Genomic DNA, 27,926 nt, shown 5'->3' on the forward strand with positions numbered 1-27,926 from the left:
CATAACTGTGACCTTGGCCTAGGCACTTCCTCCCTGGAACCTTGGGAGTAAGAAACAAAGAACCTTTCTAATATCCTTTAAGGCCTGAATTTGTACTTCCCTAAAGCTTGTTTCAAGCATTAGAAGCTAATTTAAATAAGGATTTCTAGTTTGAATTTAAATTTAAAACTAAATTTAAATTTCTAGTTTAAAGGATTTTTAATTTAAAGAAGAGTGATGTACACATTAAGCATATGATCTATGAAGGGAAAGAAAAGGGGCAGCTTGGGTTCTATTATGAATGGCATGTGTGTTAGACCCTGTGACAAAGCCCTTGTGAGCAGGGGCCCTGGGGATACTTCCCCACCAAGAGCACGTGAGGCCCTGGAAATCTTAAGTGTGGGGTCACAGTCTCACTCTCCTGCAACAGCGCTGTGTCCCTGGGGTTTGGTTGTCCTGGAGCTGCTGCTGAGGCCTGGTTCCTAGGCATGGAGCTGGGAGGTGTGAAACCTCAGCACAGGATGATGATAGCCAGCCACTCACTGGTCTCAGGGTCTGCATTTCCAAGCTTTGCAGAGTCAAGTTTGTGGCCTTCTGCTGGAAAAGCCTTCCCAAGCTGGTTATGAAATTTACATAAGAGCCAAGTGCTAATGGTCGGGGACTTCTCTGGTGATCTGGTGGCTAAGAGTCTGAGCTTCCAATGCAGGGATCTCAGGTTCAATCCCTAGGTCAGGGAACTAGATCCCAGATGCTGCAACTAAGAGTTCACACGCTGCAACTAAAGATCCCACTTGCCACAACTAAGACCTAGGACAGCCTACAGCCAAACACATAAAGAAACTAAAAAATATAAATTTAAAAAGGAATGCTAGTGGTTGACTCTACACGGCTTGGTACAACTCTTTCCTTCGAGGCATGACTCCTCTTTCTATACATGTGCCTCCACTTCTCTGTCTTGGTTTTAAATCAAGCCGCCTAAACCTGGGACTGGAAGTCTCCAACGTACACAGTTCGGCAGCCATACCTGGGACTCGCACATGGAGTCGGGGTTAAAGCCGGGAACGGGCCGAGGAGACTCCTTCACCCAGGCCTTTCCACCGATCTTCGCCTTTCCCAACAAGTTCAGGGGGATATGGTCCTCCGGGATTATGTTGATGAGCAATGTGGACACGACCTGGAAAGAAAAAAGAAGACAAAGCTGATGGCAGGAAGAAAAGCCAAAGTGTTTCCTTTTAGGTCCGCATGTCTTTCTTAATCCTGAAAGGCAGACAACTCCATTCTGATGAGCTATAGGTAAAGCAGAAAAAAAAAAAAAACCAACCAACCACCACCACCACCAACAACAAAGGGACAGTTTCTTGTCTGTGGGACAAGCTGCTCTCAGATTTTACTTTTCTGCTTATGTGACTTATGTATAATGCACAGCATGTGAGAGGTGGACCAAAAAGAAGGCTGAGCACTGAAGAATTGATGCTTTCAAAATGTGGTGCTGGAGAAAACTCTTGAGAGTCCCTTGGACAGCAAGGAGATCAAACCAGTCAGTCCTAAAGGATATCAACCCTGAATTCATTGGAAGGACTGATGCTGAAGCTCCAAAACTTTGGCCACCTGAAACGAAGAGCCAACTCACTGGAAACCACCCTGATGCAAGGAAAGACTGAGGGCAGGAAAACAGGGTGACAAAGGATGAGATGGTTGTATAGCATCACTGACTCCACGGACATGAGTTTGAGCAAACTCTGGGAGACAGTGAAGGACAGGGAAGCCTGGTGTGCTGCGGTCCAGGGGTCACAGAGTCGGACATGACTGAGCAAGTGAATAACAACAACAGGATTAGAAACACACACGTCACTGAGAACCTCACTTAACCCCCTGACCTGAAAATTAAGTTCCCGAATAGACCAAGGGAAGGAAAGCAAAATAAACTGCTGCAGGCTCACAGCAGAGAAAGACTTAAATTTGCATGTGGTTTAAAAAAAAAAAAGGACAGCAGGATTGAGGGAGGCAAAGGCAGCCCTGACATGTCAGCCCCAGGACCGGGGCGAAGGTCCAGGGACGCTCATCGGAAGCATCCTTCTCCCATTTTCAGGCCACATCAAAGCACATGACAATTATCACATACAATCAATAACATCCTCCTGCAGAATAGCGTCGACTTTCTGGCACCAAGGAGGAAAGGATGTGAAGACTAAGAACTCAGAGCTTTCCCTCGAAAGAGCTTCACAGAGGAGGCCCAAGAAGTGAGCTGCAGTGAAGCCGTGAGACTCAGGGGGTGTCCCAGTGTCCACTCCATCATACTGGTCATGAGTTGTGGGGCAAACAGTTATGCTCTCTTAGCCTTAGCATTGCGCAAACGTAGAATACAGTTACAATCCGTTCATTCATTTACAAATTATATGTCGAGTGCTTACTATGAACCAGGTGCTGGGGGGAGTGGTGAATAAAACAGTTGCTGCCCTCAGCGGAGCCTCCAGTCCCAAGTGGATCCACACTTCGGAGGAAAATAAAGCAGGGAAAGAAGAGCTAGGGTAGAGCAAGGGGAGAGAGAATACCTGGGATTTTGAATAGGGCCTTACCACAACGGAGAAGGGAGCCCTGAGGAAGTCAGATCATTCATTCGGGCAGGAGGCTTTTCATTTGAGTGTGAGGGAAAGGTATTTTGGAAGGTTTTGATCACAGGAGTGACATGCTCAGATTTCACTTTTAGCAGGATCCCTTGTTCCACATACTGACCTGGCCAAAAAGTTCCTTTGGGTTTTCCCATAGAATGTTATGGAGAAATCCGAACAAATTTTTTGGTCAACCCAACATATTCCTAGCCTGGACTTCGAGGCTAAATCAATGATGCAGAGAATAAGCCTCCCAAGTGACACTGACAAGAAGACTTGGCACTTTAGAAGCAGTCATTAAGGCAACATAAGTCAGGAGCACGAAGGACAGAGTCTCTGTGTGAGGCCCATCAGAGGGCATGCTGGTGAGGTGACAGCTCGGCCACCAGTTGGGCTTCCACACGATTCACTGTTACAGAGCTGATCCCAGAAATCGATTTGACTGGAATTAATTATGGCTACTTGAAAGGCTGGGGAGTCCTTCTCCTCCTTAAATCAGTGTGACCATCCACTCAATCTGTTGTTGCTGAGTCACTGAGTTGTGTATGACTCTTTTGCAACTCCATGGACTGTAGCCTGCCAGTCTCCTCTATCCATGGGATTTCCTAGACAAGAATACTGGAGTGGGTTGCCCTTTCCTTCTCCAAGAGATCTTCCTGACCTAGGGATCTAACCCGCTTCTCCTATGTCTCCTGCACCTGGCAGGCGGATTTTTTACCACCGAGCCACCTGGGAAGCTCTCATTCACTCTATGTGTTTGCATGCTCACAAAGTTGTGTTCGACTTTGCAACCGCATGGACTGTAGCCTGCCAGGATCCTCTGTCTACGGAAAATTTCCAGGCAAGAATACTGGAGCAGGTTGCCCTTTCCTCCACCAGGAAATCTTTCCAACCCAAGGATCGAACCCATATCTCTTGCATCTCCTGCATGGGCAGCCAGATTCTATACCACTGAACCACCTATGAAGCTACTAACAGGAGGTCAAGGGAGGCAACTTCACGAGCAGCCCACATGGGAGCAGCTGTACCTGGGATGACCATGGGTCAGTTCTAGAGAGGCCAAGAGCATGCATTCCCAAGGAAGCAAAAGGCTTGAGGCAGGCAGACCGGTTGGACAGGTCCTGGGGCAGCGATGGGGTGGGTAGGCGAGGCAGGGTTAGAGGGCATTGGGAGCCATCAGCTGGCATCAACAGCTCTTTGTATGCCTGTACCAGGCCCATAAAGAAGGATCTGTATGTACACAATGGGGTCAGGGCGGTTATGAGAGAAGCTGTCTTTCCATGCATGTGCACAGGAGCCGGGGAACAGCTGGCAACAACACTGTTACAGAAAGCAGACAATACTTGTTATCTCCCAGGAAAATGACCAGGAAGGTCTTGGCCCTCAGTCTTCACAAGGCTGGCACTGCCAGGACAGAGGGTAAGGAGGAAAGCTAGGAGGGTGACTTCCCTGGATGCTGACTACGAGCTGCTCTCAAACCACAGTGCCACATGCACAATGGGAACTGCCAGCTGGGCATAGTCAGGATGGAAAGCCTGGGAGAAGGGTAACACATGCAGCCAATATATGTAAGGAAGGGAGGTGGACCTACCACTTCATCTGTAAAATCAAGGGAGCAGGAAAAGCATCTGACAACCTCAATACCCTTTCACGATACAAACGGCCAACAGATTCGGAATAGGCAGCAACATCGTCTACCTGATAAAGGGGAGGCACTGCTGTAAAAACTACCACTACCATTTTCAGTGAGCAGAGATGATGCCTTCTAAGATCAGGAACAAGGAAAGAATGCATGCTTGTGCCGCTCTATTCAATAATGTCCTGACTCAGACCTGAGTCAGGGCAATCAGGCACGGAAAGAACAGGCTTTCGGATTGGAGAGTAAGAAAGAAAACCACCTCTGAATGCAGATGACATAACCTGATACAGAGAAAACCTGAAAGAATTCAGAAGAACTTGTTAGTGCTAGTAAATGACTTGAGCAAAACTAGAAGATATAAGATCAATATTCAAAAATCAATCATATTTCTATATATTAACAATGAACAATCTAAAAATGAAATTAGAAAAACAATTCCACGTACAACAGAATCACAAAGAATAAAATACTCAGGAATAAATTCAACCAAAGAAGTCTAAGACTTTTAAGTGGAAAACAATAACATACTATTGAACAAAGTTAAAGAAGATCTAAGTAAATGAAAAGACATCATGGATTGGACAACTTAATATTGTTAAGATGGTAACGTTTTCCAAATTGATATACAGATTCAATGCAATCCCTATTAAAATTCTAACTTGCATAACTGACAAGCTGACCCTAAAATTCAAATGGGAATGCAAGGGACCCCAAATGGTCAAAACAATCTTGAGAAATTAGACAAAGCTGAAGGACTCATATTTCCAGATTTTAAAATTTATTACAAAGCTACAGTAATCAGGACATGGGTTCCCAGGTGGCACGAGTGGTAAAGAACCCACCTGCAGATGCAGGAGACATAAGACATGGGCTCGATCTCAGGGTTGGGAAGATCCCCTGGAGGAGGGCATAGCAAGTCACTCTAATCACAAAGAGTCAGACACAACTGAAGCGACAGCACACAGCACTCACTGGCATACAGACAGACATACTGACCAACGGAACAGAAATAAGAGTCTAAAAGTAAACCCATACCTCAGTGGCTAATTGATTTTTAACAAGAGTGCTAAGAACATTCAATGGGGAAAGAATAGTTTTATTAACAACTGACGCTGAGACAACTGCATATCTACCAACAAAAGAATAAAGGTGGACCCCTATCTCATAATACACAGAAAAATTAACTGAAAATGTATCAAAGACATAAATGTCAGGGATAAAAGCATAAAACTCTTAGTTGGAAACACAGCTGTGTGACCTTGGAATTGGCAAAAATTTCTAAGATATGACACCAATAGTACAAGGAATAAAAAAAGTTGATATAAGGATTTCATAAAAATTAAAAAAAAAATGTGTCAAAGGACACTGTCAAGAAAGAAACAAAGAACCCATACAATGGGAGAAAATACCTGTGTTATCATACATGTGATACAGATCTGGTAGCCAGAATATATAAAGAACTGTTAGAATTTAACAATTAGAAGACAAACAACCCAATTAATAAGTGGGCAAATGGCATGAATTGACATATCTCCAAAGAAGATATTACAAATGACCAGTAAGCACATGAAAAGCTGCTCAATATTATTAATCATTCAGTTCAGTTCAGTTCAGTTCAGTCGCTCAGTCGTGTCTGATTCTTTGCGACCCCATGAATCACAGCACGCCAGGCCTCCCTGTCCATCACCAACTCCCGGAGCTCACTCAAACACATGTCCATCGAGTCGGTGATGCCATCCAGCCATCTCATTCTCTGTCATCTCCGTCTCCTCCCACCCCCAATCCCTCCCAGCAGAATTGATGCTTTTGAACTGTGGTGCTGGAGAAGACTCTTGAGAGTCCCTTGGACTGCAAGGAGATCCAACCAGTCCATTCTAAAGGAGATCAATCCTGGGTGTTCACTGGAAGGACTGATGCTATTAATCATTAGGGAAAGGCAAATGAAAATCATAATGAAAGACTACTTCACACCCACTAAGACGGTTATTTTATTTTTTGACTGTGCCACTCGGCTTATAAGATCTTAGATCCCTGATCAGGGTTCAAACTCAGGCCCTGGCAGTGAAAGTGCCAAGTCCTAACCACTGCACTGCCAGAGAACTCCCCTAAGATGGTTATTTTAAAAACAAAAGAAAAATAAATGTTGGTGTGAATATGGAGAAATTGGAACCCTCATGTACTGTTGGTGGGGACGTAAAATTGTAAGCTGCCTTGGAAAACAGTTTGGTAGTTCCTCAAAAAAGTTAAACACAGAATTCCCATATGACCCAGTGACTTCTCTCTCAGCTATATATTCAAGAGAATTGAAAGTACATGTTCATAAAAATGAGTACATCAGTTTCATGCACCAGTTATGCACGAATACTCATTGCAGTCTTATCTGTAACAGCCAAAAAGTGGAAACAAGCCAAATTATCCATTTATCAACTGATAAGTGAATAACATGTGGAATATCCATACAATGGAACATTATTCAGCCATGAAAAGAAATGAGGTATTGTTTATGCTGCAACATGGATGAATCTTGAAACCATTATGTTAACTAAAAGAAACAAGCCATAAAAAAGGTACCTATTGTATGATACCATTCATATGAAATGTCTCAAACAGGCAAATCAATAGAGACAGAAAGTGATTGCCAGGGGATGGGGAGGGAGGAATTAGGGCTGAATGCTAATAGGAACAGTTTCTTCTGGGGATTATGGAAATGTTCTGGAATGAGACAGTAGAAATGGTTGCACCACAGAGAATACACTAAAAATAATCACTGAATTATACACTTACTAAAAACGGTAAAGTTTATGGTATGAATTATATCTCAATTAAAAAACAAACAAACAAGGGTGGCAGACAAGATTCTAGGTCTCTTCCTGCACTAATATTATAGAAGTGTATAATTTACTTTCTGGTCATAAACTATGCTAGGAATAAGAGACCATCCACAATATTCTCAGGGAACTAAGATCCCACAAGTTGCATGGCATGGTCAAACAGGAAAATAACTGGACACTCATTAAATATTTGCCATTAGAGGGACAGTTAAATCAACTATAGAATATCCATATTACCAGGTACAACACAGAACGGGTTAAGAAGAACGAAGTCAATCTACATGTACAGACAAAGAATGAACTCCACAATAGACCATTATCAGAGCATGCCTACTCAGTCATGTCTGACTCTTTGCAACCCCAAGGACTGTAGCCCACCAGGCTCCTCTGTCCATGGAATTTTCCAGGCAAGAATACTGGAGTGGGTTGCCATTTCTTACTCCAGGGGATCTTCCCGATCCAGGGATCAAATCCACATCTCCTGCACTGACAGGCAAATTCTTTGATCACTGTGACCTCTGAGAAGCCCACAGGTCATTAAGTGAACTAAGTATGTCACAAAGCAATTAAAAGAAACATTCTATCACCCGAGCACATGAAAAGAGTTAAATAAACTTTTGCCATATCTGAAGTATGTTAGGGTGGTTCAAACTGCCTGAAATAATGGGATTTCTTGAAATAATGGAAATAATGGCATTCCCTTTGGAGGATCTGACAGCTCGTTTAAAGTAAGCCATCTTATAGATCAATTAAAACTGAGGCCCACATACCTACGGATAAGGAAAATGTATGTCTCAGGCAATAGAATAACATGAATAAAGAAGCAGTCTTAAATACAAATTCAAAATTGACTGTCAAATTTAATCATGGTTCCCCTAAGTAGGTACATGATTCCATTTTTATTTCTCCTCTGTGAGAGTATGCACTTAGATGAACAATGGAATTGGAGAGAGAAGAAATTTTTCCTTTTTCCTTTGATATTACTATCTCTTTAAATAAAAGCTTACATTACACTTCTATAGTTAATATAATAAATGAAATCGGCAAGGTTGTGGAATACAAGGATAATATACAAAATTAGTTGTATTTCTATATACTAACCATAAACAAATAGGAAATTCAATAAATAAAATCATCTGTAATAGCAATATCTAGGAATGAATCTAAGGAAAGATGAACAAGACTTCTATGTCACTGAAAGAATGGAATATTCAGTACTGGAAATATGTCCATTCTCCCTAAAGTGATCTGTAGATGCAATGTAATTCCAATAAAACTCTTTGTAGCTATTTTTTGGCAGAAATGTACAAGATGGCTTTGAAATTTATATGGAAATTCATGGGGCCAAGAATATTCAAGACAGTCTTAAAAAACAATCCTGGAGACTATACTATCAAAAATAAAAACTTATTATAAAGCTACAATAATTAACAGTGTAGCATTGGTACAATGGAATCAAACAACCAAAGGAACTGAAATGAATCCAGTAGACCTACATGTATGCAATCAGTTGATTTAGGACACAAGAGGTACTAAAGAGCAGAGGAAAAGCAAGCATCTTCTCATCAATTATGTCACATCAATGGGATAGTCCTACAGGAAAAAAATGAATCCTGACCCCTACCTCATATCAACACACCCACAAAAACCAACTCTGGGCAGAAGTAAACCTAAACATGAATGGTAAAACAATAAAACTGCTAAACAGTGATACAGGGAAATATCTTAATGACCGTGGGGCAGGCAAATAATTTTTATACAGCACTAGCCATAAAAGGCAAAGCCTGGTGAATTATATTACATAAAATAAAGAACTTCTGATCATTAGAAAACAGCATTAAGTGAAAGGCCAAAAAGGCTAGCCATCAAGTAGAAGGTATTTGTAATACCTATAATCTGGTAATGGACCTACACAAGGACACAATTCTAAAACTCTTACCTATTAATAAGAGAATGGCAAAGAATTGAAAAAAGGCAAAAGACTTGAACAGGAACTTCATAAAAGGTGAGATCCCAATGGCCATAAGGATATAAAGAGGTGCTCAAACTCATTTGTTACTGAGAGTGCTAAAGTCGCTTCAGTTGGGTCTGACTCTGTGCGACCCTATGGACTGTAGCCCACCAGCCTCCTCTGTCCATAGGATTCTCCAGGCAAGAACACTAGAATGGGTTGCCAAGTCCTCCTCCAGGGGATCTTCCCAACCCAAGAACTGAACCCGCGTCTCTTACTTCTCTCGCATTGGCAGGCAAGTACTGTTGAGAATAAGGAGCAACCATAACTCTCCTACCCTGCTGACGGAGGTGTAAACTGCTACAATCACTTTGTGTTGTTTTTTTTTTTTTGCATTGTATAAAAAAATAAGATTTTATTCTGAAACCAATAAAAGTATTTCTAGAAAAGCCCTTGGGGATACACCTTCTCATTTCCTTTACACAAGAATGAGTAAGTGGCATACCTTAATGGCATACCCTTATATCAAAGTGTGTATTCCATTACCAAGATGAGAGAGTGAACATTTTTAAGGGTGGGAAAAATATACACTTAAAATGTCAAAGTTCAGTATATTACTATATAGTTTCTAACTTCATTCCAACATAATGTTTTCAATATAAACTAAAGATTGAAAAAAGAAATACACAAACTGATGTTACTGGCATGCAAAATTCATTGTTCCAACGTGAAACACTAAGTCTATATTTTTAATAAAAACTGCACATCTGTTTAATTTGGCTAACAGAAAGAAAATGCACATTTAAGAAAGATGTTATCATATCCTTCTAATAAAGCAAGTCTATATCAAAGGCACTTCAGCAGAGCACTAACTCCTTAACCTTTTCCAAATCATTTTCATTTATGTCACCTTTAACACATCTTTCTGTGTAAAACCAGTAAGAAACTGCATCTAATTTTGGACCTTATCACTCCTCCCTCAAAAAAGTAAATGTAGGTATTAACCATAACATTTCTCTCTTCTATGGATTGGGGTAGAACATTGCAAACTTTCACCTAGATCTTTAAATTCTTTGGGTTAATACAGAAAGGAATGTTATCTGACAGATTATATGCTTCAGACATGGTTACAGGAAAAACCTGGCTGAAGTCTACTGTCTTGGGTGAAAAGCTGTTGTCTTTTGTTGTATATCTATCTACAGTTTGACTGAAGCTAATGTGGTTAATTTTAGTTCTTACAACTTGTTTATGTGCCTTGGGTCTCTATGTTGCTCCCATCTTAATTAGCAGTGAATGAGAAATAAAGCAATTTAGTTTCATTTCCCTCCCCCCTAAGGAAAAGGGTAAGCTGCTTCAGACATTTGCCTTTATGGAAATTTTAAGAAAAATGAGATGAGTTGATTTTAATTAACAAAGTTTCATTTTTAGGACATGAATGATAATTCAGAGTTGAAAGCACTTAAAATTAAAAATAGCTATTGAATGTGTTCACACTAATTCTCTGCTATGATGAAAAGAATATATTACTTCCAAACCTGGAAAAATGTTATATAACGTAAAAGCATTTAAGTGATTTAAGAAAAATCTTTTAATTTTCCTGTGAAATTGAAACTGTTGTTCCCAAACATTTTTTAGAATGTCAGCAACAAAAAAATCTGGATGTATACCTGGAATCCTGAAGGTATTCTTGAATCTCAAGAGAAATGGCACGTTTTTTCTGCTTGACATTTCAGAAAAAATTGAAATGTTTATTTCCTTTAGCTCCACATATTTTAAGTTTAGATGTTTACAAGAAACTTTCAACTCATTAATTTTTAAAAATCAAGTTTAATAGTTTAAGTGACTTTTTTTGAATAGAAATATCTTAAAACTGATTTCAGTCTATATGTATCAGTGAGCCTTAAAGATTGGGGAGGGGGAGGAATGACTTTTTTTTTAAAGACTGGTAAAAAATTTTCTTGACAGCTAAGCTTACTTCCCTTTTGGTGATAGGGAAGGGGGTAAGAAATTTTTAAATAAAAATTCAGTATCAGAACATTCATTTCTCAGATTTCTAGATAAACTAACACCATTTTATTCTGTGAAGTTTTATCCAAAAACAACCAAAGAGCTGGCATTTTCCTCTCTAACAACCAAGCAGCTTCTTGCCCATCTTAGGTGAGTATGGAATTTACTTTTGGGTTGATACAATATACATGCTGTTTAAGAATGAAAGAAAATGTGGTTTGGCCTTTGAACTCTAGAATAACATCAATCCAGAACATTTATCCAGTTATTTTCAAGTATATGCAGTGGAGAATATAATAGTAACATTTCACAAGAGTAATACAGTTTCATTTCTAAATGTTTCACAGGGGTAGTCAAAGCAGAAGCAATATTTTTGAAAGCAACTTTAGGAGTATACTTTTCACTGTTATTCTTCAGAGTCAGGGTTCAATTTGATGACTGAGCAAGAATTTCAGATACTATTTTACATTTTGAACCCTCAGATACTTCAAATTCATCATCCCAAAATAAATAAAAAGCATAGGCCAGAAAAAAGCATTTCTTGGTATCTTTCTCACTACTGAATTACCATTTTACTATTTACTCTGCCTGAGACATGTCCAGGGACCATGAGATTGCTCAGTCTCAGCTTCTTTAGAAGTTCACGCAGCAATTTACAATAAAAAACAAGAATAAACAACACGAGACAACAGACACACAACCACTCTTGGTGTTAATTTATGGGAATCAGTGGGCGTTCCTCTCACTTCTTCCAGATGTTAGTTTTCCTGTCTCTCTTGGCTAGTGGTGGTGGTCTGCCCCTTTTTTTAGTGGGGGATATATTGGCTTCAAAATCTTCAGCGGTGCTTTTTCTTCCCGGGTACTCTTCCCCAGGGTGCTCCATGATAGCTCCACTCCCTCCATCTAGGATGTGCCTTAAAGCTGGGTCCTCTGGAGAGCAGACAGTGGTTTCACTCTCACTACTGCTCAGGTCTAAGTCTTCTAAGTACTAAGTAAAGGATCTTAGGCTGATGCATGCTTTTGATGAACGTTTTCTCCCTCTCCAGTTTTCTACTTGAGTGGTGCTCATTCATGTCCAACCCAGAGTCTAGACTCGTGTCATTGCTCTGGGCCCTCTTGCCCTTTTTCAGATCTATGAAGGAGTGCCTCACCTGTGTGACCGGCTTCCCATCAAGAGACACAAACCAGGCTCTGGGGTGGGGGGAGGGCTTCCCTTTGGACAGCTCTAGGAGGGTCTGTTCGGAAATTCCTTGAAGCTCCCATGAAAAGGGAGTCATTACAACAGCTTCATTTAGTGTTCCAGGAACAGAAACAGATTCCAGGAGGCTGTTTGAATACTGGCTCCAATCTGAAGTTTGGCATGGCAAACTCTGTTGACCTTCCAGTGGGATATTCTCTTCCCTGACATCTGGGGGCTGGGCATGAGAATGCATTGGCATTTTTGGTAATGTCTCTGTAAAGTTCTCTCTATTTACTGGCTCCATCAGTTGGCCACAGACTAACTGTCCCTTTCTTGGAAGAGTAGCCGACTTAGCAGGATGCAACTGCTCTGGAGTGGGGAAGAGGTCAGATGTTTGTAGGATGGCTATGGGCTGGCTGTAGACGTACATGATCTGTTCTGGAATGTGGGAATGCCCATATGCCTCTTCATTACCTGTGAGATACCTCTTTTCCTCTTGCGTATCACCGAGAGATGAAGACATATTGTTGTTAACATGTTTAAGTTGTTTGGACCCTACACTGGGCTCCAAAGACTGTGCTGGGTTTCTGGAGTAATTATTTTGATTGACTGACAGAAACGAAATATCTTCGTTGTAGATTTTAAATTGTCCCGAGTTTTTACCATGGAAACTCTTTCTTCTGCTTCCACCTTGGGGATGATTCCTTTTTCTGAGGGCTATATGAGGAGCTTTTGGCATTGAATAACTGTGATTTGTCCTCAGTCTTTAATGCAACTTTGACTGAACTGATGTGATTTATGTGAGTTGTTGAAGTTGTCTGGTCTCTCTTGAGGACTTCAAGCTTAGTGGTATTTCTTTCTCTTTTCTGTGGAGTACCACATTATCCCTGCAATAACAAAGAAGTACAGCAAAAAATCCAATGACAATGACTATTGTTCCTCCTAATATGGCTGTAAGAAATACTGTGTGGTAGGCAGTTATATCCTTTGAATCTCCATTTATACCTGACCCTCTAGTTCCTGGAAGTGGAGCTGCTAACCAGTAGCCCAAATGTGGTGCATCATATGTCCAAATTAAATGACTGTTATATTCCTTGACCATTCCCTGGCCATGATTTACCCACGCACCTGTGTTCATATCAAATGTCCAGGCAGGTACTTGATCCCCTGCATTTACATCATTTGTATGTAGAAGAGGAAGAGAAATTTGAATAGAGCCATCCACCTTTAATTCTTTTCCTCCAGAATATATTTTCACACGTATTGCAGCAAGAGGCGGAGAAGGCAATGGCAAGCCACTCCAGTACTCTTGCCTAGAAAATCCCATGGATGGAGGAGCCTGGTAGGCTGCAGTCCGTGGGGTCGCTAAGGGTCGGACCGACTGAGCGACTTCACTTTCACACATTGGAGAAGGAAATGGCAACCCACTCCAGTGTTCTTGCCTGGAGAATCCCAGGGACGGGGGAGCCTGGTGGGCTGCCGTCTATGGGGTCACACAGAGTCGGACACGACTGAAGTGACTTAGCATAGCACAGCAGCAAGAGGAGTTAATTCAGTGCTTTCAAAACCTGACTTATTGAGAGTAATGCCAGTTGTATACAGAAAATTATTCACTTTCAAAAACTGTTGGAGAACTGTAAGGTAGCCTGTAACGTTGCTAATATGATGGTTGTTCGGTAGTTTAATTAAGGCTTTTGAAAACTGAACACTTGGTTGAGATTTGGCATCAGCTAATTTTCCAGTAATTAAAATAGTGTCTTCAAATAGCCATATATTTGCTTGGTTTTGTGGGAACAATGAAAGTGTAACTGATGAATATATTGGCATTCTTCTGGTCTTCCAAGGTAGAGGCGTCAACACGTAGCCATCTTTGTAAGCAATAATGGTTAACCTGAGTCCTAACTTGTAGGGCACTCTTATCAACACTGCTCCGTTGTTTCTAGTTACTGTGGAATTTGTCTTCGTGTAGTTGACAAACACTTCTACAACTGCATGACTCAGGTACTGACGACTGATGATGTCGTTCACCTGGACTTTCAGCATAAACATAGACACTGGAGCTGCGGCTGTAGAGGATGCCCCCGGCGCCTCCGGCCTCGCTTCCTCAGCCTCCTCCCGCTGCCGTTGCTGCTGCTGTTGCCGCTGGATGAAGCTGAGGTCAGAGCGGCCGCGGGGACCAGCCTCGCCTTCAGCAGCAGCGTGGCCAGGCCGAGGAGCAGGGTGCAAGGGACGCACCGGCTGAGCCTTGCCATGGCCAAGAGCCAGAGGGCCGCGGCGGCATACTGCGGGGCTGCGGGCTCCGGCTGTGGCTGCCCGCTCGCGCCCCCTCGCACAGTCTGCCTTGCACTGGCTCCGCAGGAGGTGGCCGCGTAGGCGGCGGGGACCTACAATCACTTTGGAAAACTGTTTACTAAACTATCTATTATAGCTGAAGGTAGATCTTATGACTCAGCAATTTGATCCCCTGATATTTACCCATCAAAATGCATATATATGTTCAATAAGAGACATATACAAAAATGCTCATCAGTTCAGTTCACTCGCTCAGTTGTGTCCGACTCTTTGCGACCCCATGGATCACAGCACACCAGGCCTTCCTGTCCATCACCAACTCCCGGAGTTCACTCAAACTCATGCCCACAGAGTCGGTGATGCCATCCAGCCATCTCATTCTCTGTCGTCCCCTTCTCCTCCTGCCCCCAATCCTTCAGCATCAGAGTCTTTTCCAGTGAGTCAACTCGTCACATGAGGTGGCCAAAGTATTGGAGTTTCAGCTTTAGCATCAGTCCTTCCAATGAACACCCAGGACTGATCTCCTTTAGAATGGACTGGTTGGATCTCCTTGCAGTCCAAGGGACTCTCAAGAGTCTTCTCCAGCACCACCGTTCAAAAGCATCAATTCTTCGGGGCCCAGTTTTCTTTATAGTACAACTCTCACATCCATACATGACCACTGGAAAAACCATAGCCTTGACTAGATGGACTTTTGTTGGCAAAGTAATGTCTCTGCTTTTTAATATGCTGTCTACGTTGGTCATAACTTTCCTTCCAAGGAGTAAGCATCTTTTAATTTCATGGCTACAATCAGCATCTGCAGTGATTTTGGAGCCCAAAAAAATAAAGTCTGCCACTGTTTCCACTGTTTCCCCATCTATTTCCCATGAAGTGATGAGACCAGCTACCATGATCTTTGTTTTCTGAATGTTGAGCTTGAAGCCAACCTTTTCACTCTCCTCTTTCACTTTCATCAAGAGGATTTTTAGTTCCTCTTCACTTTCTGCCGTAAGGGTGGTGTCATCTAGCCCTATTTGTAACAGCCAAATGAAGATGACTGAAGACAACCCAAACATCCATTAATGGTAAAGTGAACAAGTATATAATGGTAGAGTCACATAATATAAGAAAACCACTCAAGAGGCTGTATGAAATGCCCTGGAAAAACAGCCTAAGACTTAATTTTTTCAGTTCAGGGCAGTACAAATAAATTTTCCAAGCTAAGTTCCTTATCTCCTGATTCAAAACATGGCTTTTCTCTGTAGAATTAGATTGGGTCACTAACAAATTCTTATGCAGTGCAGTAACTGTTCCCGTCTTTCACCTACTTGTACAGAAATAACAGCCTGTACCAACCTTTCAAGAAACCCGGAAAAATCTCAACTGTGACATAAATAAAATCCGGGCCTATTTTCTAATTTTACTCGGTTATACAGTAAGCAAAGCCCAGAGATGTTAAATTATTCTTAACATAAACCAAATTATTCTATCATTTTGATCTTTTTTGTATCAGATTTTTGCTCATATCCATTTTTAACATGGTTCTAACTGTTATTATGTACAGAACTGTGTAGTCTATTTCTTCTTTCAACATTACGTTGAAAATTTTCCAGACTGTTACACAATGCTTTAAAGCCACTATTTTAAACTACACAAAGCTTCCCTGGTGGCTCAGACAGTAAAGAATCCGCCTGCATGTGGGAGACCTGTGTTCGATCCCTGCATTGGGAAGATCCCCTGGAAAAGGGCATGGCAACCCACGCCAGTATTCTTGCCTGAAGAATCCCCACGGACAGAGGAACCTGGTGGGCTACAGTCCATGGGGTTGCAAAGAGTTGGACACGACTGAGTGACTAAGCATAGCACAGCACAATATCTTAATAAATAGATGTCCCACAACTTACTCAGCCCCAGTCCTGAGTATTGAGGTTTTTCTAATATTCCACCACTGATAACCATGATGTCATGGACTGCTTTTTTCAAGTAGCTTTTATCAACACTACATTTCAGATGATTTCCTTTGGCTGGATTCTCAGACTGAGGTGGATGATCATATCTGCAGCTCTAGTTATGTAGTCTTTGTCCACTATTTGGTTCTATTTTGAACACACTGCTTACATTTAAACAAAATTCTAATAAATTCTGGATGGTTCAGTTCAGTTCAGTCGCTCAGTTGTATCCGGCTCTTTGTGACCCCATGAATCGCAGCACGTCAGGCTTCCCTGTCCATCACCAACTCCCAGAGTCCACCCAAACCCATGTCCATCGAGTCAGTGATACCATCCAACCATCTCATCCTCTACTGTCCCCTTCTCCTCCCATCCTCAATCTTGCCCAGCATTAGGAACTTTTCAAATGAGTCAGCTCTTCACATCAGGTAGCCAAAGTATTGCAGTTTAAGCTTCAACATCAATCTTTCCAATGAACACCCAGGACTGATCTCCTTGAGGATGGACTGATCTCCTTGCAGTTCAAGGGACTCTCAAGAGTCTTCTCCAACACCACACTTCAAAAGTATCAATTCTTCGGTGCTCAGTTTTCTTTATAGTCCAACTCTCACATCCACACATGACCACTGGAAAAACCACAGCCTTGACTAGATGGACCTTTGTTGGCAAAGTAATGTCTCTGCTCTTCAATATGCTGTCTAGGTTGGTCATAACTTTCCTTCCAAGGAGTAAGCGTCTTTTAATTTCATGGCTGCAGTCACCATCTGCAGTGATTTTGGAGCCCAGAAAAATAAAGTCAGCCACTGTTTCCAGTGTTTTCCAATCTATTTGCCATGAAGTGATGGGACCAGATGCCATGATCTTAGTTTATTAGTTTACTTAACACTTAAAATCCCTTTATTTCTAAGATAACTTGAGATGGCTTACAAAATAAACATACATAAAAAAGAAACAATAAAAGATTATAAATAGGGATAATAAGTGGACAAATAAACGTTGCTGTTGTTTAATCATGAAGCTGTGTACAACTTTTTCATGACCCCAAGGACTGTAGCTGGCCAGGCTTCTCTGTCCATGGGATTCTCCAGGCAAGAATACTGGAGTGGGTTGCCATGCCCTCCTCCAGGGGATCTTCCCAACCCAGGGCTCAAACCCACATCTCCTGCATTGGTGGGTGGATTTCTTTATGAATGAGCCACCAGGGAAACCTGGACAAATACACATATCCAACTAAATTAGGGGCTAGCAAACTACAGCCTATAGACCATACATGGCCCACCATCTGTTTATGTAAAAAAGAAGTTGAAATGAATCACAATCAAGTTCATTCCAAAGCCTTGTCTGCTTTCACATTATCACGGCAAAGCTGAGTAGCTGTAATTCACAGATCGTATGGCCAAGAAAGCCTAAAATATTTTCTACCTGGCTTTTATAAAAAAAGCTTACCATTCCTGAACTAGACTATCCATAATTATAGATTTTAATCTTAAACTGCAAAATTTCCCTACTATTCTATTAAATCAACTTCTGTTTCTGGTCAGGACAGAGCCATGGTGACAGAGCCATCCACCAGAAATAACAATAACAAAAGCAGACATGAATATGAAACAGTGGTTTCCATACAGTGGACATTAGGAAATGAAGGACAGAGAACAGCAAGGATATGGTAGACCTGAACCTTGTTTTGCTGTTGCTCAGTCACTCAGTCATGTCGAACTCTTTGTGACCCCATGGACTGCAGCATGCCAGGCTTCCCTCTCCATCATCAACTCTGGGAGCTTGCTCAAACTCAGGTCCATTGAGTCAGTAATGCCATCCAACCATCTTTATCCTCTATTGTCCCCTTCTCCTGCCTTCAGTCTTTTCCAGCATCAGGGTCTTTTCCAATGAGTCAACTCTTCGCATCAGGTGGCCAAAGCATTGGCGCTTCAACTTCAGCATCGGTCCTTCTAATTAACATTCAGGGTTGATTTCCTTTAGGATTGACTGGTTTGATCTCCTTGCAGTCCAAGGGACTCTCAAGAGTTCTCCAATACCACACTTCAAAAGCATCAATTCTTTGGCTCTTAGCTTTCTTTATGGTCCAACTGTCACATCCATACATAACTACTGGAAAAACCGTAGCTTTGACTAGACGGACCTTTGTTGGCAAAGTAATGTCTCTGCTTTTTAATATGCTGTCTAGGTTGGTCATAGCTTTTCTTCCTAACAGAAACCATCTTTTATTTTATGGTTGCAGTCACAACCTGCAGTGATTTTGAGCCCAAGATAATAAAGTCTCTCATTGTTTCCAATGTTTCCTCATTAGCTGCCATGAAGTGATGGGACCAGATGCCATGATCTTCATTTTTTGAATGTTGAGTTTTAAGCCAGCTTTTTCACTCTCCTCTTTCACCTTCATCAAGAGGCTCTTTAGTTCCTCTTCACTTTCTGACATAAGGGTGGTGTCATCTGCATATCTGAGGTTATTGATATTTCTCCCAGCAGTCTTGATTCCAGCTTTTGCTTCATCCATCCTGGCATTTTGCATGATGTACTCTGCATGTTAAGTTAAATAAGCAGGGTGACTATACACAGCCTTGACATACTCCTTTCCCAATTTGGAACCAGTCATTGTTCCATACCCAGTTCTAACTGTTGCTTCTTGACCTTCATACAGGTTCTCATGAGGCAGGTAAGGTGGTCTGGTATTCCCATCTCTTTTAAGAATTTTCACAGTTTTTTATGATTCACACAAAGGCTTTGGCATAGTGAATAAAGCAGAAGTAGATGTTTTTCTGGAACTCCCTTGTTTTTTCTATGATCCAACAGATGTTGGCAATTTGATCTCTGGTTCCTCTGCCTTTTCTAAATCCAGCTTGAACATCTGGAAGTTCACGGTTCACATACTGTTGAAGCCAGGCTTCGGGAATTTCGAGCATTACTTTGCTAGCATGTGAAATGAGGGTAATTGTGCAGTAGTTTGAACATTTTTTGGCATTGCCCTTCTTTGGGTTTGGAATGAAAACTGATCTCTTCCAGTCCTGTGGCCACTGCTGAGTTTTCTGTATTAACTGGCATATTGAGTGTGGCACTTTCACAGTGTCATCTTTTAGGATTTGAAATAGCTCAGCTGGAATTCCATCACCTCCACTACCTTTGTTCATAGTGATGCTTCCTAAGGCCCACTTGACTTTACACTCCAGGATGTCTGGCTCTAGGTGAGTGATCACACCATCATGGTTGTCTGGATCAATAAGATCTTTTTTGTAGTTCTGTGTATTCTTGCCACCTCTTCTTAATATCTTCTCCTTTTTTTAGGTCCATACCATTTCTGTCCTTAATTGTGCCCATCTTTGCAGGAAATGTTCCCTTGGTATCTCTAATTTTCTTGAAGAGATCTCTAGTCTCTCCCATTCTATTGTTTTCCTCTATTTCTTTGTATTATTCACTTAGGAAGGCTTTCTCATCTCTCCTTGCTATTCTTTGGAACTCTGCATTCAGATAGGTGTATCTTTCCTTTTCTCCTTTACCTTTTGCTTCTCTTCTTTTCTCAGCTATTAGTAAGGTGTCCACAGACAGACATTTTGCCTTTTTGTATTTCTTTTTCTTGGGGACGGTTTTGATCACCACCTCCTGTACAAGGTCATGAACTTCCATCCACTGTTCTTCAGACTTGCATCTAATTGCTATTTATAGAGCACTTCATCCAACACAGCAGAATACATGTGGTTTTTAAAGACACACAGATCATTTCCCCAATACAGACCATCTTCAAAGCCACAAAACAAATCTCAGTAATTTGAAAAGGATTCAAGTTATTCAAGGTATGTTTTCTGGCCACTGTGGAATTAAAATTGCAATCAGTAATATACATATCTGGAAAATTCTTAAATATTTGGAAACTAAATCAAAGACTTCTAAATATCTCAGGGGTCAAAAACAGAAATAAAAAAGGCAGTTAGCAAGTCTTTTGAAGAGAATGAAAATGAAAATACAGTATATTCAGCAGAAATTTTATATATAAAATGCCAATATTAAAAAAGGAAAAAAGTCTCAAATTATTGACTTCAGTTCCAACCTTAAGTAACTAGAAAAAGAAGGGCAAATCAAACCCAAAGTAAGCAGAAGAAAGGAAATAAAAAAGATGAAAGTGAAATAAATGGAACAGAAAAAGAATATTAAAGTCAATAAAAGCTGGTTCTTTGAGAATAAAACTCAGAGCAAATTGATCAGGAAAAAGAGAGAAGACATAAATTATCACTATCAGGAATGAGAGAGGGGACTACCTTCAGGTTTCACAGACAGTAAAGGAACATAAAAGAGTACGATGAATAACTTCATGCCTATAAATCCAACAATTTAGATGAAAAGGACAAATTCCTAGAAAAAACAAAGCAGTAAAGCTCATTCAAGAAGAAAGAGATGAACTAAACAGCCCTACATGTAATTAGAGAAACAGAAATTTTAGTTAAAAATTGCCTTCCTAAAGAGAAAACATCATGAGAAACGCTGGCCTGGAGGAAGCACAAGTTGGAATCAAGATTGCTGGGAGAAATATCAATAACCTCAGATATGCAGATGACACCACCCTTATGGCAGAAAGTGAAGAAGAACTGAAGAGCCTCCTGATGAAAGTGAAAGAGGAGAGTGAAAAAGTTGGCTTAAAGCTCAACATTCAGAAAACTAAGATCATGGCATCTGGTCCCATCACTTCATGGCAAATAGATGGGGAAACAGTGGCTGACTTTATTTTTCTAGGCTCCAAAATCACTGCAGATGGTGACTGCAGCCATGAAATTAAAAGATGCTTACTCCTTGGAAGGAAAGTTATGACCAACCTAGACAGCATATTAAAAAGCAGAGACATTACTTTGCCAACAAAGGTCCATCTAGTCAAGGCTATGGTTTTTCCAGTGGTCATGTATGGATGTGAGAGTTGGACTATAAAGAAAACTGAGCGCCCAAGAATTGATGCTTTTGAACTGTGGTGTTGGAGAAGACTCTTGAGAGTCCCTTGGACTGCAAGGAGATCCAACCAGTCCATCCTAAGGGAGATCAGTCCTGGGTGTTCATTGGAAGGACTGATGCTGAAGCTGAAACTGCAATACTCTGGCCACCTGATGCGAAGAGCTGACTCATTTGAAAAGACCCTAATGCTGGGAAAGATTGAGGGCAGGAGGAGAAGGGGATGACAGAGGATGAGATGGTTGGATGGCATCATCGACTCAATGGACATGGGTTTGGGTGGACTCCGGGAGTTGGTGATGGACAGGGAGGCCTGGCATGCTGGGGTTCACGGGGTCGCAAACAGTCAGACACAGCTAAGCGACTGAACTGAACTGAAAGAGAAAATTCTAGGTCCAGATGACTACACTGGTGAATTCTACCAAACACTTAAGGAAAAAAACAATATCCATATTGTACAAACTCTTACAGAAAACTGAAGAAGAATAAATACTTCCTAACTCATTCTATGAAGCCAATGTTAACCCCGATAGCAAAACCAGGTAAACGTATGACAAGCAAAGAAAACCACACATCAAAATTCCTCATGTACACTGTTGCAAAAACTTCTGAACAAAAATTTAGCAAATACTATCTCATAACCAAGTAAGGTTTATCCCAGAAATACAAGTTGGCTTAATAAGAAAACCAGTCAAGTACCAGGTCCATGGATTTAAAGAACTGCAGAGCGGGGTGAGACCTTAGAGCTCATCAACCTAAACACTCTTGCTTTGTAAATAATGAAATGAGGCCCACTGAGCTAAAATCACATAATTGATTAAGTATAAAATGATGCTCTGGGTGTCAGAAAGTCCTCAGCTTGAATCTCAACTCTACCTCCTATGGACTTGGAGAAGTAACAACTTCTCTAAACCTCATTATCCTCATCTGGTGATAATGGTGACAAATGGTGGTAATGATAGTGTCTGCATCACAGGTTGGTTGTGAGGGTTAAGTAATCTAACATATTTGAAGCACTCCCAACAAACATAACCACTGCTACCATCAGCACCACTGCCTATTATTACCATATCTAGACGATGAGGTCAGTGTTAAGTCAGAAGTTTCAGTTAGAGGCAAAGGACAGAAAATACACAGTTGGAGACACTCCTTTGAAACCATCCACACCCAAAAACTCTATCAAAGAGATAGTTTGATTTGTCATTTCCGTTTCTGGCCTGGACTTTCCTGGGAACAAAACCTTTTTACTGAGTGGCCAGTTTCCTTTTTTTTTTTTTTTAATAAATATCCACCATTTGTTTCCCCCTAATTACCTGCTTTCCTGTCCACAGAGGAAAGGGCTTCAGGATGGCAGGAGCAAAGAGCTTCACGCGTCCCACTTTGTCTGTGAGTCCTCGGTACACCAGCTCCATATACTGCTCCCGGGTGAAAAAGCAGCCTCGAATGGTCATGTTTGCTCCTGAAACCATGTGATCTTGGATCAGCCCTGCCAATGGCTGGCCATCCTACAAACCAAAATAGGTAAGAGAAAAACAAACTAAAAAAAAAACAAACAGAAGTCACATTCTAATTCCTAATCCTGTGCTTGGGAGCCACCCACCAGCAACAGCCCTCCTTACATCCGCATGCTGTCCAGTCATAGCTGTACCTAGCCAGTGCTTGGGCCTCCCATCTTGAGAGCAAACTGCCTCCCAGAGCACGTGACCAGGGCTTCCTGACTGGCTCCCACCTTTGCCTTTTGCCCACTGTTCAATATCAAAAGTGCTTCAAACTCATGCAGGCCCCCTGGCCTTCTCTCTCTAATCCCATCTGCTTCTTGTTAACTTCGGCATATTTCTGGCATTTACGCATAAATTCGGTCTGGCTGCTGCTGGCTGTGTTCTTGTTTTTATATTTTGGTTTTATGCTTTGGTGTTTTTCACACATTTCTGGCCTGGTTCTCCTCTAAACCAGTCACCCATTCAATAAATATTTATGGAGGGCCTACTGCATGCCGAGGCACTGGGCGAGACCAACCTTCCGTCTATTTTAGTGGCTGAAACACACAGATCCCTCACAATGAGAAAGAGCTAGATGGTAAACAAATGACTGGAGAGATACATTATTACAAAGAATTTTAAACGCCTGTGGAGGAAAAAGAACGGGATGGGTCATCACATAGATTTGGGATAGGAGGGGATGGTCAGGAATGGTCTCTCTGGGGACATGGACAGTACTGCAGTTTGGCCTGCGGAGTGACTTGGACTCAGCCAGTGCAGAAAGTGGGGTCTTGGGGAAAGGGTCCTTGAGACAGTCATGGGTGGAGGGGGAGCTCTGATGTATGTTACTGCTGAAGGAAAGAATGCCTGATGTCAGTGTGTCCTCATGATCTTGCATGTATTCATGATAGGCTGTTATCCACCAGATGCCAAAACATGGACTTTTAGAGAGTTCTCTGGTGGTCCAGTGGCTAGGACTTGGCTCTTCCACTGCCATGGTCCTAAGTTCAGTCCCTTGTCAGGGAACTAAGACCCCACTAGAACTGCAATAGGGCCAAAGAAAAAAACCGAGAAAACCCAAACCCAAGGGTTTTTATAACAGCCCCAGTCTGGATGGATACATTCATCTTTTTAGATCCCCAGTCTCCTGAACCCTATCTGCCAGGTCTGCATTCATGGCAACATAAGGCACAGTAACGTAAAAATAGTCGTGACCACTGACATTTATTAAGAAGGCATTTTTTCTAACTTTTCCCTGTTTATAGGAACTAGAGAAAAATCTTGGATCTAAAGATTGTTATCATTTGCTTATTTGTTAAATACTGTCCAACATTATGGCTGTATTGCATAACTAAGGAACTCTCAAGTGCAGCCACGGAGAAGTGCCAGGAATTTAGCCACACACACTAATTCAAAGGCTAAAAAGGATTCTTGTCAAACAGTCTGAATACAATGGCAATGGGCTTTATACAAACTCAGAGATAATTATTACCGAGGAGCCAAATAGGTGTTGCAGACGGAAGGCGAAATCAGATGGGGCACGCAGCCCTTCTTATGAAGGCTTTGAGTTATGAACACAGACAAAAAATTATACTCTGCAACTTGTTCCAAAGACAAGGTCTCACTTTGCTTAGGGGAAAAACTGAAAACAGTATTAAGCATTTGACTCATTCCACAGCCCTTTGGGGGCTTCCTGGTGACTCAGTGGTTAAAGAATCTGCCTGCAATGCAGGAGACATGCATTGATCTCTGGGTCGGGAATATCCTTAGGCAAGGAAACTGCAACCCACTCCAGTATTCTTGCCTGGAAAATCCCATGGACAGAGGAGCCTAGCAGGCTACAGCCCATGAGGTCCCAGAGAGTCAGAAATGACTGAGCTACTAGACAACAACAGTCTTTGGGGGCAGATATAGATTTTGCCTTTTTTTTTTCCTTTAAAGAACATAATTACAAGTTACAGGATCTAGTCAGTGCCTTCTCTTTACATCTAGAGTTTTCCATGACTAGAAAATTACCTTAATGGCTAAACTGCTTTCAATGCAATAATCATGAATTCTAGGGAGGAGTGCTGATTAAAGCAATTTACTAAGGGTCTACTTATAATTCTGAATTTTCTAAATCTGCTTAGGATCAGAAAGACTATCTCTGGATCAAAAACCCACATAATTGTCAGCTATCCTATTCCACTTAACATCACAGCAAAATGACATTACAATCGAGGTCTTTGGTCAGGATTCTTGGAGAATTAGGGTATTCTGTGACTTGAATTTTCTAGCTGAGTAAGACAAAGGAAACGGTAACCCACTCCAGTATTCTTGCCTGGAGAATCCCATGGACAGAGAAGCCTGGTAGGCTACAGTCCACGGGGTTGCATAGAGTCGGACACGACTGAGCAACGGAACGGAACAGACGGAAGACAAAGTCAGAAAAGTATGTCTCAAGCCTTGTTAAAAAAACTGCATGAAGCAGTGGCCCTTAATAGATAAAACAAACAGAAAAGAGAAAAAAAAGAATCCACAAAGAAACATATAAATGAAAAAGTGTAACTGTTTTCTTAGAAAGGAAACAGCTCAAGTTCCCTTCATCTATTTTAAGAAGACAATAAGCAACTCTATCAAATACATAAAACTACTGATAAAATGTACTTAAATTGGGTACTATGGTTAGTCAAGGAAAAGAAACCTGAAAATAGAGAAGAAATGGGACAATGAACTAAGAGAAAAGAAAATGATAGGGAAATAAAGATACATTAAGAACAATTAACAAAAAATGGCTTTCCTGGATTAAGAAAACTGACTCTTGCCATCTCAGGGCTTTGCCATCAAAGCACATGTTTTCATTTTTATGCATGTATGTGTGTGTGTGTTAAGTCACTTCAGTCGTGTCCAACTCTTTGTGGTCCCAGGGACTGTACCCCACTAGGCTTCTCTGTCCATGGGATTTCCCTGGCAAGAATACTGGAGTGGGTTGCCATGCCCTCCTCAAGGCGATCTTCCCTACAGAGGGATCAATTGCTCATCTTTTACATCTCCTGCATTGGCAGGTGGGTTCTTTACCACTAGCGCCACCTGGAAAGCCCTTCATTTTTACAACTATCACCAAAAATAGGATTTCTCCTCTTGGTACTAAGGCTACACAAAATTTATCAAGAATCAAAGGCTCTTTACCACTGACAAAAGAAGTTGTCTGAAAGTAAAGTGAATTCTCAGGTCATCTCCTAGAATTGTCTTGTTTTTGCTTCTTACTTTTTTTTCCCTGATTTTTCTTTTTTTTTTTTAGCTGCACAGGTGGCATGTAGGATCTTAGTTCCCAGACCTTGGATAAAACCCTTGCCCCCTTGTAGGGGAAGTTCAGAGTCTTAATCACTAGACCACCAGAAAAGTCCCATTTTTTACTTTTTTAAGAAATTAATTTATTGATGAGACTTTATTTTTGTTCTATCGCTGATACTATACTCATAGGCGGGTGAGCATGTGATGAGGCACATCTGGAATTAAACAGGCCAGCCCTTTGCAGGACACAGTGTACGCAATGAAGTCCCCTATTCCATCTTATTCAATGAAAATCAAGTTTACATTGGTCTAGTGAATACTCAAGTTCACTGGCCTAAGCACTTCAGAGCACCCCAACTCTTCATGAGGCTAATGTCCAGAGGTCACTCTGCCCACAAAAAAAATGAACCATCTGCTGTTTACTGGTAGAGTCCACCGTGGTGAAATGCGACATTCTATTTAGCAGCCTAGACAACTAGCACAGTCCTGTTAGCCACTTCTTTCCATAGACCCTCACCCAGGCCCAGCCTCGCCTGTCAAGGGGGACTAAGAACACAGGAGGCTGAGCACACAGTCTTGGCAGGGTCAAAGGTGCTGGGTTCGAGTCCCAGCTTCTTCACTGGTTGACAAGTCACTCACCTGAATGTTGCAGACTGCTCAGGGTGGTACCTGAGGCACACGGAGTGCTCAGGACAAAGCGGCTTTACTGCCACCACCATCATAGCTACAACTGATGCAATTTACACGAAAACACAAAAGGCCAATTTTCAAATTAGTCAATTTCCTTATAATTATTTCTTCTAAACTATTAATTTAAAAATTTTTTAATGTTTTTTTTTTTTTTTGGCTGCACCACAAGGCATGCAGGATCTCAGTTCCCCAATCAAAGATCAAACCCATACCTCCTGCAGTAGAAGCTCAGAGTCTTAACCATTGGACCATCAGGGAAACCCCGTTAGTAAAAATTAATCAAACTATTTCTTCTAATTTCTTGGGGACCTGAGTGGGCCCTTAACCCTTCCTGCTCACGGTCAGCCCGTTCATTAATCAACAGCCAGCCAAGGTGGGCAGAGAAGGGAAAGAAAGTTATATTCAACTAATTGGACCTACAGGAAGCCACACTGGTGTGTCTGGTAGGAAAAGAGGCTGGAATGCAGGGATACTGGTCACTTGCCTGGTTCTCCAGGTAGGATAGGGGAAGAGAAATTCCCAGGAGGAGAGGTCACCAACTGATGGGGGACAATCTCTAACCAGCCTCTTATGCTTCCTGGGTGCAGACATCTCTGTCTCTTCTGTGGAAGGGTGGCAGGGCCCATGCCAGGGAAAAGAAGAAAAGCCACAAAGATCTGGGAGCTCCCAGCCCCTCCTCCCCACCTGCTTCCACTCCAGCTCTGTGTCCTTGGACATGTTACATCATTTCTTCACACGTGATTGTGGCAGTTAATAGCACCGACTCCAAGGACTGTGGGGAGGAGAAAAGGAGAGGCCTCCAAGATGCTATGTATGGTGTCTGTCCTTGAAGAAGTGCTTGGTAAATGGCAGCCATGGTTCTTTATTGTTGTATTACTACCCCACATTACAACCCAAATGAATGGTGTGTAATTCGCGAATTGCTGCGATGCATATAATTTATAAAAGAAGGGATTCACAGTGGAGATTCCTCATGGACTGCAGGGAATTTCACCTGGACCCTCAGGATTATGTTAGTCACTCAGTTGTGTCTGATTCTTTGTGACCCCATGGACTACAGCCCACCAGGGTCCTCTGTTCATGGACTTTTCCAGGCAAGAATACTGGACTAAGTTGCCA

The 27,926-nt window shown here is 41.7% G+C and overlaps 1 protein-coding gene and 2 pseudogenes across 2 annotated transcripts in view; all 3 read right to left on the reverse strand.

The window, feature by feature from the left end:
• The window catches only part of POLR1A (RNA polymerase I subunit A), an 88,925-nt gene that overhangs the window by 27,224 nt on the left and 33,775 nt on the right, over positions 1–27,926 (reverse strand). For both annotated transcript variants that reach the window (XM_088841346.1, XM_088841345.1), the window contains exons 14-15: positions 22,680–22,871; positions 1,004–1,153 (exon numbers count right to left, since the gene is read on the reverse strand). In XM_088841346.1, the coding sequence (XP_088697472.1) occupies positions 1,004–1,153; positions 22,680–22,871 (342 nt within the window). The remainder of the gene's footprint in view (positions 1–1,003; positions 1,154–22,679; positions 22,872–27,926) is intronic.
• LOC148776150 (protein FAM171B pseudogene) lies at positions 11,729–13,601 on the reverse strand (annotated as a pseudogene).
• LOC148776151 (protein FAM171B pseudogene) lies at positions 13,711–14,448 on the reverse strand (annotated as a pseudogene).

The sequence above is a fragment of the Moschus berezovskii genome, chromosome 11 (assembly GCF_049115385.1).
Source record: "Moschus berezovskii isolate FMDL1 chromosome 11, NW_MosBer_1.0, whole genome shotgun sequence".
NCBI classification, from domain to species: Eukaryota; Metazoa; Chordata; class Mammalia; order Artiodactyla; family Moschidae; genus Moschus; species Moschus berezovskii.